The sequence below is a fragment of the Physella acuta genome, unplaced genomic scaffold (assembly GCF_028476545.2).
Source record: "Physella acuta isolate Inbredline_101_S28 unplaced genomic scaffold, ASM2847654v3 ptg001577l, whole genome shotgun sequence".
NCBI lineage: Eukaryota > Metazoa > Mollusca > Gastropoda > Physidae > Physella > Physella acuta.
In genome coordinates this window covers 15001-33627 of record NW_026733091.1, presented here as the reverse complement: position 1 = coordinate 33627, position 18627 = coordinate 15001, and the positions used below count along the sequence as shown (strand labels likewise).

At 32.0% G+C, this 18627-nt stretch overlaps 3 protein-coding genes across 3 annotated transcripts in view; all 3 read right to left on the bottom strand.

Moving 5' to 3' along the window:
* Window positions 1-446: 446 nt before the first annotated feature.
* On the bottom strand, window positions 447-13577 carry LOC131928963 (ankyrin-3; the record flags this gene model as incomplete). The annotated part of the gene is given in 16 exon segments (XM_059285144.1): window positions 447-725; window positions 1147-1321; window positions 1797-1929; window positions 2250-2366; window positions 2731-2894; window positions 5273-5528; window positions 6701-6834; window positions 7380-7485; window positions 7655-7747; window positions 7989-8063; window positions 8384-8502; window positions 9426-9621; window positions 10117-10162; window positions 10752-10842; window positions 10971-12947; window positions 13236-13577. Coding segments are annotated over 16 exon segments (4260 nt in total). The 5' UTR covers window positions 13573-13577.
* Window position 13578: 1 nt separating this feature from the next.
* The window catches only part of LOC131928962 (receptor-interacting serine/threonine-protein kinase 4), a gene marked incomplete at its 3' end in the record, with an annotated part of 11995 nt that continues 6946 nt past the window's right edge, over window positions 13579-18627 (bottom strand). The window contains exon 2 of the mRNA XM_059285143.1: window positions 13579-14285. Within this exon, the coding sequence (XP_059141126.1) occupies window positions 13579-14232 (654 nt within the window). The remainder of the gene's footprint in view (window positions 14286-18627) is intronic.
* LOC131928961 (ankyrin repeat domain-containing protein 50-like) lies at window positions 14671-15573 on the bottom strand. Its single transcript, XM_059285141.1, has one exon. The coding sequence runs from the start codon at window positions 15571-15573 to the stop codon at window positions 14671-14673; it is 903 nt and encodes a 300-aa protein (XP_059141124.1).

Below are 18627 nucleotides of genomic sequence, written 5' to 3'. Positions count from 1 at the left end.
TCTTTATCAAGCTGGAATGAACAAAAGTAAACTTGGCATAACTGAAATCTCAATTGTTTTATCTTTCTCTTGGTGCAAAATACATTTTAAACAACAATTTTATTCATATAAGATTGAACTTGAATTAGAAATACATTGATTGAAAGAAAAAACATGATTTTTTTTTAAAGTAAGAAAAACAATGAGTAAGTTAATATAATTCAAATATATTTATTAAAATGCAAAATACAAACATTACATAAATTGCAATTTGGTAATCTCCATTTGTGTGTTATGTTTATATAAATCTTAGTATATATAACATGGCGCTATTATAATTTAACCTTGATTAAATAATGAAATGATTACATAGGCCAACATAAAAGAATATAAAAAATCCACACAAAATGATAATAATATGCCCTACAATTGTAATACACAGCAGTCCTTAAGACTGAACGCATTGTTTGTTTTATCAACGATAAGCATTGAATTAAGATAAACATCAGTCGGAGTTTTCTGTGACAGTAAAAGGGTGGTCCAATAGTGTTTTTGCTGATGGGCGTTTCATCACATCATGTTGCAAGGTTTGGTCTAGAAAGCTGATCATTTCCTGCGACGACCAATCAGGTAGTTCATATAAAGGCTTGTTGGGACTACTGATATGTAAAATATACCAAGTATCAGGATATTGATAGCATGGCGGGTTCCCCGTAGCCATTTCAATTACTGTACATCCCACGCTCCTAAAATGATTTCATGAAATCAACAAAGGCACACACACACACACACTATACTATATATATATATATATATATATATATATATATATATATATATATATATATATATATATATATATATATATATATATATATATATATATATATATATATATATATATATATATATATATATATATATATATATATATATAAATTCAGTCACATGGTATTTGGGGTAAAAATATAGTCTTTTCTTGCTTTGTGACAATCTTTGTGCTAAATAAGTATTTTCTTAAAAGTTATTTATTAAACATTGGTAGCCTGTATAAAGTATTTGCAGTTTTAAAAAGTTTTTTTTATGATTAAAAACAACATGATTGTATTCATGATAGTTATATGTAGTTAAAACATAGAAAAACAATAATTATAGCGTTTTACCTACCAAATGTCAGAATTACAGCCGCACGTTTGCTGATGATCAGCAATCATTACTTCTGGAGCCATCCACTTTACGGTACCCACGCATGTTTTAGCCTTAGTGAAATCATTAACCAGCTTAGACGTACCAAAATCTGATAATTTTACGCTGTTTTCGTTCTCCAGAAGAATATTATCTCCTACAAATAAAATAGACACGAAAACGCAAAAATTGCAATTATACACATACAATGTTGGAGCATTATAAAAAAATTACAGTAACACTACAACCAATTATTGAGACGTTATGACAGAAGAAAAGTTAATGTGAATACAGAACAGTTTAGCTTAGCTGTATCTGAGGAAAAAAAATCCTCCATAAATTCTGATTTTCACAAAACTTAAAATTTTGAGATTTTTTTTCAATTTTACCACGAGATTAAAAAAAAAAGAGTTTCCATTCACTTTTGCAACCTACTTTTGAATACTTAAACCAATATCACCTTCACAGGTTTTCGCTATACTTCAGAGCTATCTTGTTAAATAATGTAACACAAACAGTTTTTTTCTTTTAAAAAAGTCTCCATATACAAACAAAAATACATAATTTTGCATAACAGTTAACTTTGAAATCTCTTAAAATTTAACTCTTAAATTTACACTTAAATAAGAAACCTTTTATATCCCTGTGCACAATTGGTGGTTGAAATGTGTGTAAATAGTGAAGTCCTTCTATGATTTGTCGCGTAAAAATACGAATTTGTTTCTCTTGCAAAGGTTTGTCTTTTATGTACGATTTGATGGATCCCTGTAATATTAAAGAATAACTTACTTTAATACATTTTTAACAGTGTTCGAATTACGACAAAAATTTAAACTCATAAACTAAAATAGTTTTATATCATTTCATTTCTACTCCTTAATTTATATATTTTAGAAGAAGTATTAAATTAGAAAAAATTAGAAAAAGGTCTAAGTAATAATCATAACACATCCAGTATATATTTACAAAATGATATATAACAGTATCATTTAATACAGACTATTATAAAACAGTATAAAAATATTTAATTATACCTAATTTGTATCGTTTAAGTTATAACTCGAAATGAAACAAAGAAATCTCACATATTTCATGAAATCGAAAAATAAAACAAGTTTATTTTGTGTTTCCCTCTTGAAGCCATGGAACTTTACAATTCTTGCATGCTCTATTTTCATCAATATGCTTAATTCCATTAAATTCTGAGATAACATTTCATTATGAAAATATGTTAAAACTTTAGGTTAAATACAAAAAATCAACATGCAAAAATGCAACTTAAAAAATGTACATAACTATTGCATTATTCAATAAATTTTTAAATACCGCAGACAGTTTATATATATATATATATATATATATATATATATATATATATATATATATATATATATATATATATGTGTGTGTGTGTGTGTGTGTGTGAGTGTGTATGTGTGTGTGTATGTGTGTGTGTGTATGTGTGTGTGTATGCGTGTGTGTGTATGTATATGCGTGTGTGTGTACGTGTGTCTATTAATGTATGTACTTATAATTACGTATGTAAATATCAATAAAGGTTGTTACCAATGAGTGATCTGTAGCATTTTTTTCAATCACAATATATTTTGCTATGTATTTTTTCAAGCCTGGAGCAAGTTTGTCTTCTATGTGGTACACTGTACCAAATTGGCCTCTGGCGATGAAGTCAGCTTTTGCCCAATGATCCGGAAACTCAGCAGAAATTATTTCTGTAAATGAAAATCACTTGCTATAAATAGGTAGTGTCCAAAAATTACAAATACATTCTTGTTTTGCTAATTCTGAATTGTTTGCATCCACACAAAAAACGCTATATGTATATATATATATATATATATATATATATATATATATATATATATATATATATATATATATATATATAAATATAAATATATATATATATATATATATATATATATATATATATATATATATATATATATATATAAAGCAATGTATGTGTGTGTGTTTGTCCTTTATGCATTACTACACCTCTCATCACATCGCCGTGAAATTTAAGAAAGTTGTTGAGAATATTCCTGGGGAGGTTTCTGCGAAAAAAAAAATTTCAAATTCGCAGGGGTGGCGCCCCGGCAGGGCGCGATTTGTTTTTCTCTATATACCGTTTATAAAAATAAAAGTCGATTTTGGTTTGGCATCGTTCATCCGATAGCCATGAGACTTTGGGGAGTTCATTATACCACTCTAGGGAAGGGTTCTGTAAAAAATAATTTTTTTATTTCGCAAGGGCGGCGCCACGGGAGGGTCCGATTTTTCTCTATATACGGTGTATACAAATAATAAAAGTGAACTGCAGTAACACCGTTCATCCGATAGGCATGAAACTTTGGGGAAATCATTATACCACTGTATAGAAGGGTTCTGTAAAAAATATTTTTTTATTTCGCAAGGGCGGCGCCACGGGAGGGTCCGATTTTTCTCAATATACGGTATATAAAAATAATAAAAGTGAATTGCAGTAACACCGTTCATCCGATAGGCATGAAACTTTGGGGAGTTCATTATACCACTGTATGGAAGGGTTCTGTAAAAAAATATTTTTTTATTTCTCAAGGGCGGCGCCACGGGAGGGTGCGATTTTTCTCTATATACGGTATATTTTTAAAAATAGTAGATTTTGGTGTGACACCGTTATCCGAAAGCCATGAGACTTTGGGGGAGTTGGTTAGAACAATTCAGGGAAGGGTTCTGTAAACAAAAAATCCTTTTTTAATTTCGCAAGGGCGGCGCCACGGGAGGCTGCAATTTTTCTCTATTTACGGTTTATAAAAATAAAAGTCTATTTCGGTTTCACATCGTTCATCCGTGTACCATGAAACTTTGGGGAGATGATTAGATCACTCAATGGTAGGGTTCTGCAAAAAAATGTTGTTTAATAATGCAATGGCGGCGCCCCCCGGGGGGAGCGATTTTTTTTCTCTTTACACGGTTTATAAAAAATAAAACTCGGATGCGGTTCATCCGAGTGCCATGAAACTTTAGGAAGTAGATAAGAATACTCCCGAGAATATTTCTGCGAAAAAGAAAACTAAAGTTTCTTATGGGCGGCGCCATATAGGGTACAACTTTCGTCAATACACGGTTTGGCGCCCAGAGTTTTAGAGCGACTATGTTGGCATTTGGCATCCGTTAATCGAGCGTGCTGCATAGCGAGTAAGGGGTACTACTATACTCAGCGGTAAAACTACAACAGTCTTCTAAAAATAACTTTGTAACGCGAGGAAATCCTTCTGTACAGTTTCGTCACCTTGCCAAAGATGAACAAATAACTTTTTGAATATGAGGAGCCTACTGTAGAGTTTCGTCGCTTTGCGAATGATGCAATAAGCATCTACTATTAGACAATCCAGTCAGAAATTGAGATCGAGCATCTAATAATAGACCATTAGTAACGCTAGCATATTGCATCAGTCACACTGATATTTAAAACACGTCAAATAATTTTTTTACGTGTTAAAGAAAAAATTCCTGTTCATTTGTGTCACTTTAGCGAATGACGAAATCTGCATCATTATTAACAGGATGCTATTAGGCCGATGGCGTCTGATAGTTTTAAGGAGCCAGGTGTCATACGCCGCGCCTATGCGGTAGTGTAATCGGGGGGTGGGGGCCCTGAGAGCGCCCCTCTACGTCTCTAACACAGAGGCGGTCACCGAAGTGTGTTCTACCATATTATTTCGGTGAGTGATTAATGTACACTCAAGGTTTTCAGGCGGTAGTGTAGGTAAACCCGTGTCCTGATATTTATGATCCAAGAACAGGCATTGTTTACATTCAAATAACTCATTTTTAGAAAAGAAGGTCACGCTTCTAAGAACATATGATTGGTAACGCGTTGGTGAAATCCTTCTAATATATTTCGTCAAACTTTCTTCTATCCCCGCGGCAACGCGCGGGGGTCGGGTACGCTAGTATATATATATATATATATATATATATATATATATATATATATATATATATATATATATATATATATATATATATATATATATATATATATATATATATATATATATAATAAAACATAGAGTGTGATAAAAAAATAAAGGTAGTTCCTTACCTTCATCGTCTTGTATTCGAATTAATTCTCGTTTTATTACCAAAATAACAGATTTTGCTTTTTGTTTAATCGATTTTTTGTCAGACATTGACAGTCTATTCAGAGTGTCAACTACATCAGCGTTTCTCCGAATCAATTGTTTCCCATATTTTTGTCGGACGATTGCTTTAATCCAATCTAGGGTTGCTTCTTGCTCATCCAGATTTTTAGAATTCAGCATGAGGTGAATGCTGCTCATTGGCGTAGCATGCAGTATCTATACAGATGAAACAAATAAAGAGGATAGGAGCCCGTAAAAAAAATTATTAGACACGAAACAATAATTTCTCTATATCTATCTTAAGTGGTATTAATGTAGATGTTTCCATTAAAATATTATTTTTTTCGGGGATCCTTGCCAAATACGACAAAAAAAGCCATCTTAAAAAATGTACTTATTTCTTGGATTCCCACTGTTCATAAGTATTATATATTAAACCAAAAAAGTATGAATCCATAATATTCTACATAGTTTTATGTACTCCGCTAAACATTTTTAAGTGCAGATGTTAAAAAAATGTATTTTGAACTTTCAAAATGTTGGTCCCGTTAAAAAAAAGTAAATTCTGGGCTGTTATTTTAAATACATTTATTATTTTATAAACGTTGGCGTAATTTCAAGCTTTCGTTTAACTGCTTTTCTGTTTGTTGTTCTGTTTTTCTCATGTGTTGAAACGAGCGAGCGAAATTTTGAACTCCTATTATGGAACAACTTTTCAAAAGTCGGTACATATTTTAAGATCCAAGGCAAAGTGTTAGCAAATGTAACTTAATTGGATGTTTTATTAATAAGTTTTAAAGCAATGATTTAATTTCCTATGTAAATTATTAATTTCAGAGTCATTTTAATAACGCTGTGTTTATTTGGTATAAAAATGATTTTAACCCTGCAATTATACGGTTTTAAAATTGGAAATTAACAATGAAATTACGTTTTAATAATAAGCTTTAACATAATTATTCAATAAAAGTTATAAGTAAACGATTTACTAAAAAAAATCTATATTTTCTAGAGAATACTATTTCTAAACATTTTGAAGCTACCCATCCACCTTTTCTTTTAACTCACGTATACTTATCATCTGTTTTTAAGAAACATGTCAAAACTCAGAACTACGAAGAATTATATTGTGTACTTGTCAGAGCAACTTCAAGACTTAATATTATATTATATATAAAACTAATTCCAGTTTACTAGCTTTCGATGAATGTTAGTTTTAAAAAATTTCCACTCAGTAATGATATTCATCGTAATTGTTGATTTCTTATCACTATGTAAATGTAGAAATAAATGTAAACTACTCGAGCAAAGTTTATAATAAACAAATAACAAATATTACAACACATTTTTAAAACTTGCACACAAATCTACAATGAATATTATAATACCTTGTAGCCAGTTTTGGATTTTAAATAAAACTTTTCCAGACACTGTGTTAAAGAGGATAAGCTAAAGCCTTTGTAAGCTCTGTTCTCTTCTGTAAGTGCTTTCTCCATCCATTGTTTTAACATTTCCAAGTCATCTTCAATATTTTAACAGAAATATAATTAACTTACATTCACTATTAACCTATGTTAGATGGTTCATATTATCATTTTTGCAATCGAATGTAATAAAAATGAATGCCCACAGAATATATACAAGAAAATAAACAAGTTTGACCACTACACAATCGCTGAAGCAATGATGTGACCGACGTTTTCACTCATGTTTGTATACAATAGGTCCGGGGATTTCCAATTATTAATCGATATCTGAGACTAACAATTAAATTCTTATTTTCAACAAAACCTAAAACAAAATTTAACCTATTAAATTATACCTAAAGTCCAGGACATTTTGCTCAGCTTTAAATAAAAATAAGTACCTCGCATATTATAAAATAATTGAATTTATCGACAGTAAAAAAAAACCAATAAAAGGGCTTTAATTTCGCAGAATAAATATAAAAAGGGCAAAAGATAAAACGTATGGGCCAGAAAAAATGTTTAAGGCTAATCAATAAACGTAATGTAAAATACAGATAAATCTCAATGTAAACTTAAATATATATTAGAAAATGTAAACCTTTTGTAGGAACAAAAACATCGCATTCGGCATCCAAGAATGTGATTAATATTTTAATACTCATCACTAGTTCATCGTCTTTCACATGCATTAAGTTAGACAAAATCTAAAAGCAAACAATTAAACAGAACGTAACTAATAAAAACAATTACTAAAAAAATAGCTTGTCGTTTATTTACAGTTGAAATTATATATAGGTATATAAAAGTTTTAAATAGCTTATATAAAAAACAAAGCAATTTTAACTAATGCAATTGGAAGTTATTAGGAATTACCTTCAAAAGTTTCAGCCTTTCGTTTTCTAAATTCCAAATTAGTGTCAGATTGAATAAAACCCCAACAGCAAGGCCAATGAAAATATATAAGCTCTAAAAAAAATTACCTCATTATTAATTTAGCAGCATATATTTATTACTTTATAATACTCCGTACTCATAATCTTTACTGGAATGTCTGATACGTAATAGTTATTTGTGTATTAAAAATTGATGTTTATGAGAGTGATTCTAAAAGTTTTTGAAAAACAAATTTTCATTTTTTTAAAATTATACAGTATATTCCATTGCAACTATAACTAAGTGTAATTTATTTTAAATGACTGATACATACCTGGTTAATTTCTTTTTCTGTTATGTCACCTAGATGTTTTATTAGTACCTTTGCTATTCCACTTTGAGCCAAAGACTGGAATTGAATCAACACAATGACAAAGAAAACAATTGTGTAACATTCGGTTTTCAATATCTACAAGAACTTTAACTTTATGTTATTTATTATGCTAATTAACTTCTTAGACACATCAGACATTCAATTTTCTATTACGCTTCCATCACAAATGCCAAGACGCAAGTTTTTAAAATTATTTTAAAAATTCCTTATTGAAATTCCGTATAAACAAAAAATATTTAAAGGAACACAATATTACTGTTTGTTTGCAATCAAATGTGACTCAGTTCGCTAAAAAGATAAGAACAAAATTAGCAAATATTGTCAAACATAAATACCTCTAAAAAGTCCCTGTTATTATCGCTAAACCCCTTCATTGTCTCGAGAATTATTCCCATATAATAATGTGCAGAGAATTCAAATAGTTTAGACATTTGTAGATATTTAACGGAAAGCTCTGAAAATAATTCAACATGACTTCATACAAGTATGTAGCAGTTAGTTTTACAACATTTCTAATACACATGAACTCATTTAATAATGTATAATACTTAAACATCGTTCATATTTTTTAAGAAAAATCACCTAGATATTTTAAAATATAGTAAAAAATAATATAGATATATACATTTATACAATATACTTAAATAAATATAAATAATATTAGATAATAGTAACAAAGAGTATATATAATCAATTATATATATATATATATATATATATATATATATATATATATATATATATATATATATATATATATATATGTAAATATATATATATACATATATTTATATTTATATATATATATATATGTAAATATATATATATATATATATATATATATATATATATATATATATATATATATATATATATTAAACTAACAGAATAAAACAGATTATTGGAAATAGCATTACGTTTTCATCGCTATGTAAACTATCGAACACCTGTATTTATACTATATTTTTATTAATCTTGAGAAAGATTAGTGACGAGAGGTGTGCTCAGAAAATAATCAAACTATTCTTTGATTTCTGTGTCCGTAGGTTTTTTTTTTTATTACTTTAATTGAAATGGTTTGTTGAAAGCCGATGGTGCTCGTCTAGTTGATCAATGTGTTATATTTTGCACAGTATCGGTTAAGTTATAATTAACCTATATTTAAAAATATATATTTTGAGAGTTTAATAAATTTTAAAAATATTTTAAAATATTAAGTTTATTTGGGTGATATTTTTTTTTTAAACTTAGAGAGCTCGACAAAAATAAACTATCGTAATGAAATAAATCCATTTATCAACTCGAAACGATACATTACTTAAAAAAGTAATTTAATATAATGATTTCATTTTAACAAGTATTCCAGTGATAACAAACCTGCATATTTATACTTTACCAAGTCTTGCGCTATTAGGCTCAAATTTTTCTTAGAAGTCGTGTCTACATACATATAAATGAAATGACAGCATTTTTCAAAAACACAGTGTTCAAACAGATGAATATTCACATTTGGCTTTGCAAATTCAGATAAAACTTCAGCCAGGTGGATCTGTATTTCTTTAATTGGAACCATCTAACGAAAATGTATTTACATTGATAGATGTGATATATATATATATATATATATATATATATATATATATATATATATATATATATATATATATATATATATATATATGTCACTGAATATGTTTTCCAATATGCAAATGTATGTATACAAAGATATTTCATTATATTTACATCTACGATACGAATAAGTATTGTTGTATGTGTCTTTTTTATTATTTTTGCAAATTTTATATTTTCGTATATATATATATATATATATATATATATATATATATATATATATATATATATATATATATATATATATATATTCAAGTCATGTACTTTTTTAAATATTTATAATATTATCTGCAATTATATTGGTTTACTTTGAAGGGGTTAAATGAGTGCCGGTTTTATTTTCTGAGTTTGTTCAATGTGTCTTGCCAGAGAGTCGAATGTGAATATGTTGATCACGTTGTAAAATAAATAATCTGTCAATTATCTGAATATATACCTTATGTTCCGTAAGTCCATACAGATATTTTACCACTTTGAGGGTACTGCAAGATGTTAAAAATGAATTTTTAAGCATTTTTGTCGTGTAAAGAATGCACAGAAATTAGGCTCATCAGAGTTTCAAATTATAAATAAAATTATTTTCTTAGCAAATTATAAGCAATATTTGTGCATTTGCGATGTTAATTTTTTATTGAATGTAATAGTCCTCTGTGTTATCAGCATTCTAGAAAATAGTGAACTTTTTTACATGAATGCTGTTTTTTTAATGATCGATAAAATTAATATTTATAAAATGGTTATTTTTTTCTCTATTTATATCAAGATATATGCATTTGCAGCAATGTTAATCTCCGTAAACAGTATTAGTGGAAATGTAGGGCTTAAAATATAACAATTTACGAAATTGTATTACTTCAGAGCGATTTTACAATAACAAGAATCACACATTGTTAACGAATCAATAATGAATATTATAATTTAAAATTAATTTAAATATCCAGATTTTATGTGAAAGAAAATGTAATGAATAAAAACTATTTTAGTAATGCGAACTAATTTGTGATAGTAGCAAATACAAAGCTGATTGTACAAATAAAAATATAAAAAAGGGACGTCAGCTTTAAAATATACCTTTGTATGTTATTTAAGTTGATTTTATTTAAGCTCCATTCTTTTGTATCTTGAATGTAGCACATTAACACTTTAATTACTTCCTGTCTTTCTAAAATAAAATTCAATGATACATAATAAAATATGTTATAATATATTTACTAATATCACTATTAAAATTTAAATACTTGTATTAAATTGTAAATAACAAATAACGCTAATTTCAGAATATTTACTTACCATAAAACAAAATTGCATTGATTAATAGTAATAATTGACAATCTAGGCTGATTTTGCTATTCAAACTTTTTATTTTTCCTTCTGTCCATTGACCCTGATTCGTTGAATTCAATGCAAACTTCTTATGTATAAGTAAATCCAATATTTGAGAATGCCCAGATATAGCAGCTAAATCTGCAGCGTTATATCCTTGTAGGTTAACATCAGCGAGGCGGGCTTCGTTTTTTAAGAGAAGTTTTACTGTAGCGAAATGTCCATTTGATGCCGCGATCATTAGTACATTTGTCCCCGCATTATCACTGCTGTGGACATCTGCCTTATGTTGCAGTAACAAGTCCACAATGTGCATATGCCCTTTCATTGAAGCTAAGTACAGTGCATTTATCCCAAGATTATTTTTTGTTGAGACATCAGAATTATCTTTCAAAAACAGTTTGACGATGTCTACGTTACCAGTTTCAGCAGCTATCATCAATGCAGTTGATCCATCTTTATTTACATCAAACTGACTACAACCGTGTTTCAAAAGTAGCTGAACGGTTCTTGTGTGTCCATTTAGAGTAGCAAGCATTACTGAATTCAATTTACTTTTATTTTTGCTTGCAATATCTGCCTTGTTTTTAAGCAACAGTTCGATAATGTCGTCATAACCTTTAGAAGCAGCAATCAACAATGCATTTTGGTTCGACTTGTTCGCAATTGAAACATTAACATGCTGTTTTAACAGTAATTGTACTATTTCTAGTTGTCCATACTCTACTGCAATATGAAATGCATTTACAATAAACTGGTTTGTTTTGTTCTGTAGAAGTAATTTAACAGTAGACAAGTGTCCGGTTGATACTGCTGCCATTAAAGAATTCCAGCCTCTGTTGTCTTTTTTGTTGATATCAACCTTGTTTTCAAGCAAAATTTTCACAATTTCAATGTGCCCGTTGAGCGATGATAAATATAAAGCGTTCTGTCCCTGATTATTGGTTGCCAAAATATCAACTTGAGATTTCAAAAACAATTTAACTATTTCAACTTTACCATTTAACGCCGCCAGCATAAATGCGTTTGAACCGTCATTATTAACATCAGACGGAATTGCGCCGTTATCTAAAAGAGTTTTAACCGTATCTAAATGCCCTTCGTAGGCGGCTGCCATTAAACTGGTCCAACCGTTCTTGTCTTTGTCGTTGAGGTTTAATTTATCGAGAAGTAGCTTGACAACTTCTACATGCCCGTGTTGTGAGGCTACATGAAGTGCATGCTGCCCATTTGTATTTCTTGATAAAACATTAGCTTTGTGTTGCAAAAGAAGCTCCACCGCATTGACGTGACCCTTCGAAGCTGCGGCCATTAAAGAGTTCCATCCAACATTATTTGTGCTGTGGATATCTGCTTTGCTTTCAAGCAATATTTTTATGATTTCGCAATGACCAACCAGCGCTGCTAGAAATAATGCATTTTGTCCATTTTGATTAATGGTCGACGTATCTGGGTTTTGTTTTAATAGTAATCTTACAACATCCACATGTCCTTTGGCGACGGAAATCATCAATGCATTAGAACCTTCATCATTAATATCAGATGGGTTTGCGTGGTGTTTTAAAAGCATCTCAACTGTCTCTAAATGCCCCTTAGAAACAGCACACATTAAGGCATTCCATCCTCCATTGTTTCTGTTGTGAATTTCTCCCCCGCTCTGAACTAACAGTTCAACTATTTCCGAATGTCCGTTTAGAGAAGCAAGCATCAATGAATCGTTTCCTGATGTATCTCTCAACGTTTGGTCAAATTTGTGGTCTAAAAGTAATTTTAAAATATCCACACAACCATTCTGAGCAGCAATCATGAGGGCATTAAAGCCATCGTTGTTTATATTGCAAAAGTCTATTTTATTTTTTAAAAGTAAAGCAACTGTGCTTAAGCGGTTTTTCGAAACAGCAGCCATTAAAGAATCCCATCCTTTATCGTCTTTAGTATTGATGTCTACGTTATTTTTTAGCAAAAGCTCAATAATTTTATTTTGTCCGCGTTGTGATGCTAAATAAAGTGCGTTTTGTCCATTATTATTTTTAGACAAGACATCAATTTTTAATTTTAAAAATAGATTCACTATCTCGAGTTTACCAAATGCCGATGCGATAATGAAAGCATTCGAACCTAGATTGCTTACAGTTAACGGGTCCGCGCCATGCTTTAACAGTAACTTCACAGTGTTTAAATGTCCTTTAGAGGCAGCCGCCATTAAAGAAGTCCACCCTTTTTTGCATTTACTCATTATATCTGCCTTATGTGTAATTAGCACGCTAACTGTTTCATTGTGACCTTTGAGGGAAGCCAAATACAAAGCATTTTGTCCCACTTTATTTCGAGTGGAAATATCAGCGCAATGTTCTAGAAGTAGTTTGACGATTTCTACTTTTCCATTGTCTGCAGCAACCATTAATGTATTGTTACCTTCTTCGTTAACGTCAAACTGATTTGCATTGTGCTTGAGTAGTAACTCCACAGTGCTGACATGACCTTTTGACGCAGCATACATCAAAGAATTCCAATTTTTAGTATCTCGAACACTCACATCAGCACCGGTCTGAATTAAAAGTTCCACCATCTCAGTTTTTCCACAAAAGGAGGTCAATAAAATTGAATTCTTTGCATAAGGACTGCTAGAAAAATCTCCAGCATTTTTGTTAAAAAATAACCGAAAAATATCAATATTACCACTTTCGACAGCAATTGAAAACGCATTTTTTCCATCTTTGTTAATAACGAAAGGTTTCGCGTCGTGTTTTAAGAGAATTTCTACAGTAGAAACATGTCCATTTAAAGTGCTTAGCATTAAAGAGGTGAATTCATTATGATTTTTAAAATCAATATCTGCTTTATATTTTAATAATAACTCCACAATATTCGTGTAGCCTTTAGTCGATGCTAAAGTTAACGCATTGTCTCCCAAATTATTTGCACATGAAAGATTGCAATTGTTTTTTAAGAGTGCCTCAACTGTGCTAAGATGGCCGTTATTAGTAGCGAGCAGTAAAGCGTTCCAACCCTTTTCATCTGTGTTGTCAGTTTCTGCTTTCTTTAGTAACAGCAACTCTACAGTGTTAACGTGTCCCTTTTCTGAAGCAATCATCAGTGAGCTCCACCCTTTTTTATTCTTCACGTTGATGTCTGATTTGTTTTCGAGTAAAAAGCCAACTGTTTTTTCATGACCATAGCTAGACGCCAAATGCAAGGCATTTAACCCTTGTTGAGTTTTATAAAACATATCTGCATTATGTTGTAAGAGTAATTGTACAACATCTGTCTTTCCATTTGCAGCTGCGATTAAAAAAGCATTTAATCCTTCGTCATTGACGCAAGAAAGGTTAGCATTGTGTTTTAGAAATAGTTCTAATATTTTTAAATGGCCCTTAGAAGCGGCAGCCATTACGGGAGTCCAGCTTTCTTTACATTTGCTATTGATATCAATCTTGTTGCTTATTAATATTTCAACAATTTCATAGTATCCATTTAACGTTGCTACATACAACGCATTCTGCATTTGCTTATTCGTATGTGAAACTTGAAATTTCTTATTTAGGAGTAATTTTACAATCTTTAAATTTCCTTTAGCGCATGCTAGCGTTAAAGCATCAGAACCTTCATCGTTAACTTGGACCCTGATGGATTTTAGTTTTAAAAGTTTGTCCACGATAATTTCATGTCATTCAGCAGCGGCCAACATTAAAGCGTCACATCCATTTTTAGTTTTACTATTTACATCTATTTTATTATTTATCAGCAAATCGAGTATTCCTATTCTTCCTTTGTATGAAGCAATGTGCAATGCATTTTGACCATACGCGTCGGTTACAGTGATGGCGTCCGGCTGTTTTAAAAGCTGATTGGCTGTTTCGATCCTTCCGTTGGCTACTGCTATCAAAAAAGCGTTCAGTCCTTCGCTGTTAACTTCTTTTGTACTAGCGTTGTGGCTCAATAGTAGCGACACAACATGGGTGTGACCTTTAGATGATGCCGCCATTAAAGAATTCCATTTATAAATATCAGTGTCGTTGATGTCTGCGTTGTTTTTTAGCAACAAATCTACAACTGCCATATGTCCATTCAGAGAAGCTAAAAATAACGCGGTCCGCCCGTGCTTATTTTTTATTTTAACATCTGCGTTGTTTTCTAGAAGGATTTCAGCGATGTCAATTTTTCCAAAAATTGCGGCTATCATAAGAGCATTGTTGCCTAGCGTGTTTACATCGAACTGATTCGCTGAGTGCTTTAAAAGTAACTGCACTGTGGTTATGTGACCACTTGAAGCTGCCTTCATCAGTGAGTTCCAACCGTTGGTGTTTTTACTATGAATGTCAGTCTTGTACTCTAGAAGCAGCTCAACAACATCATTATGTCCATTGGTAGAGGCTAAAATCAAAGCATTGTTACCTCTCGAATCAACGCACTGGACAATACTTGCATTTCTTATCAAATGTTGTTTGACAATGCCTAGGCATCCTGTCGCCGCAGCTTGGAAAAAATCGTGAGGCTGTTGTATTGTATGAGGAGTAAGTGTAGTCCCAACATTCGTGACAGGTCTATCAGTGCCGATGTTTAATTCCATGGTGGTTATAATTTAAAGGAATAAAATCCTGTGCCATTTGAAAATAGGATAAAAAGTGGATATTACAAAATTAATAAACATGAAAATTTTAATTGATACTAATATATGTTATATTTATATATAAAGTATATAAGGCCTAAATATACGTATGTTAATATATACATAAATTAATGTAATATAAATACAAATATTATATTTATTCTATACACACACACACACACACAAACACACACACACACATATATATATATATATATATATATATATATATATATATATATATATATATATATATAATATTAAGTACATATTAAACACTTAAATACTGTGTATATAAATTTTATTATGGCAATAATAAATAAATATATATATATATATATATATATATATATATATATATATATATATATATATATATATATATATATATATATATATATATATATATAAAGCAAAGTGGTCGGGTGCCCGATAGGGCACTTCCCGGCGCCGCAGGCGCGTCAAATTTGGCACGAAGGTGCCTTATGGCGATAGAACACGAGGGCCGGTGACGGTTCGGCAAAAAGTCTACGGAGAGTGGGTCAAAACTGACCTCGACTGACCGGCGCCTTATATGGGCTATATTACGAAAAAAAAATTCCTCCGACGACCCCCCTTGAAATTTTGTGAGGTGGTAGGAGAACACCTTGGGGTGTCACAAAAAACTCGGCATATCTGGGAAAACTTCGTAAAGGGGTCAAAACTGACCAGTTGTATTTCCCTATATAATCTTTGTATTTTATGGGAAAAACAGAGGGTCATTTCAACGCAGACTTTAGGGTACTTAAGCTCAGTATATCTGGCTAATTTTTTGCATGCTCCTAGGTCAATGGCTTGACCTTTAGGGAAAACTGTCGGTTACACTCAAAGCCCTCGACGAGGGCTAAAAAGTGACCGCGAGTGAAATTCTCTTTATATGAGCTCTATTACGAAAAAAAAATTCCTCCGACGACCCCCCTTGAAATTTTGTGAGGTGGTAGGAGAACACATTGGGGTGTCACAAAAAACTCGGCATATCTGGGAAAACTTCGTAAAGGGGTCAAAACTGACCAGTTGTATTTCCCTATATAATCTTTGTATTTTATGGGAAAAACAGAGGGTCGTTTCAACGCAGACTTTAGGGTACTTAAGCTCAGTATATCTGGCTAATTTTTTGCATGCTCCTAGGTCAATGGCTTGACCTTTAGGGAAAACTGTCGGTTACACTCAAAGCCCTCGACGAGGGCTAAAAAGTGACCGCGAGTGAAATTCTCTTTATATGAGCTCTATTACGAAAAAAAAATTCGTCCGACGACCCCCCTTGAAATTTTGTGAGGTGGTAGGAGAACACCTTGGGGTGTCACAAAAAACTCGCCATGTCCGGGAAAAATCGGGAAATGGGTCAAAACTGACCAGTCGTATTTCCCTATATAATCTTTGTATTTTACGGGGAAAACAGAGGGTCATTTCAAAACGGATTTTATGGCACTTACGCTCTTTACATCTGGCTCAGTTTTGGCATGCTTATAGGTAAATGGCTTGACCTTTAGGGAAATCTGTCGGTTACACTCAAAGCCCTCGACGAGGGCTAAAAAGTGACCGCGAGTGAAATTCTCTTTATATGAGCTCTATTACGAAAAAAAAATTCCTCCGACGACCCCCCTTGATATTTTGTGAGGTGGTAGGAGAACGCCTTGGGGTGTCACAAAAAACTCGCCATGTCCGGGAAAAATCGGGAAATGGGTCAAAACTGACCAGTCGTATTTCCCTATATAATCTTTGTATTTTATGGGGAAAACAGAGGGTCATTTCAAAACGGATTTTATGGCACTTACCCTCTTTACATCTGGCTCAGTTTTGGCATGCTTATAGGTAAATGGCTTGACCTTTAGGGAAAACTGTCGGTTACACTCAAAGCACTCGACGAGGGCTAAAAAGTGACCGCGAGTGAAATTCTCTTTATATGAGCTCTATTACGAAAAAAAAATTCCTCCGACGACCCCCCTTGAAATTTTGTGAGGTGGTAGGAGAACACCTTGGGGTGTCACAAAAAACTCGGCATATCTGGGAAAACTTCGTAAAGGGGTCAAAACTGACCAGTTGTATTTCCCTATATAATCTTTGTATTTTATGGGAAAAACAGAGGGTCATTTCAACGCAGACTTTAGGATACTTAAGCTCAGTATATCTGGCTAATTTTTTGCATGCTCCTAGGTCAATGGCTTGACCTTTAGGGAAAACTGTCGGTTACACTCAAAGCCCTCGACGAGGGCTAAAAAGTGACCGCGAGTGAAATTCTCTTTATATGAGATATATTACGAAAAAAAATTTCCTCCGACGACCCCCCTTGATGTTTTGTGAGGTGGTAGAAGAACACCTAGGGGTGTCACAAAAAACTCGGCATATCTGGGAAAACTTCGTAAAGGGGTCAAAACTGACCAGTTGTATTTCCCTATATAATCTTTGTATTTTATGGGAAAAACAGAGGGTCGTTTCAACGCAGACTTTAGGGTACTTAAGCTCAGTATATCTGGCTAATTTTTTGCATGCTCCTAGGTCAATGGCTTGACCTTTAGGGAAAACTGTCGGTTACACTCAAAGCCCTCGACGAGGGCTAAAAAGTGACCGCGAGTGAAATTCTCTTTATATGAGCTCTATTACGAAAAAAAAATTCGTCCGACGACCCCCCTTGAAATTTTGTGAGGTGGTAGGAGAACACCTTGGGGTGTCACAAAAAACTCGCCATGTCCGGGAAAAATCGGGAAATGGGTCAAAACTGACCAGTCGTATTTCCCTATATAATCTTTGTATTTTACGGGGAAAACAGAGGGTCATTTCAAAACGGATTTTATGGCACTTACGCTCTTTACATCTGGCTCAGTTTTGGCATGCTTATAGGTAAATGGCTTGACCTTTAGGGAAATCTGTCGGTTACACTCAAAGCCCTCGACGAGGGCTAAAAAGTGACCGCGAGTGAAATTCTCTTTATATGAGCTCTATTACGAAAAAAAAATTCCTCCGACGACCCCCCTTGAT

What these genes read in the sequence shown, in the direction of transcription:
- LOC131928961 (XM_059285141.1), bottom strand. Translation starts at nt 15,573, where the DNA reads ATGGAATTAAACATCGGCACTGATAGACCTGTCACGAATGTTGGGACT.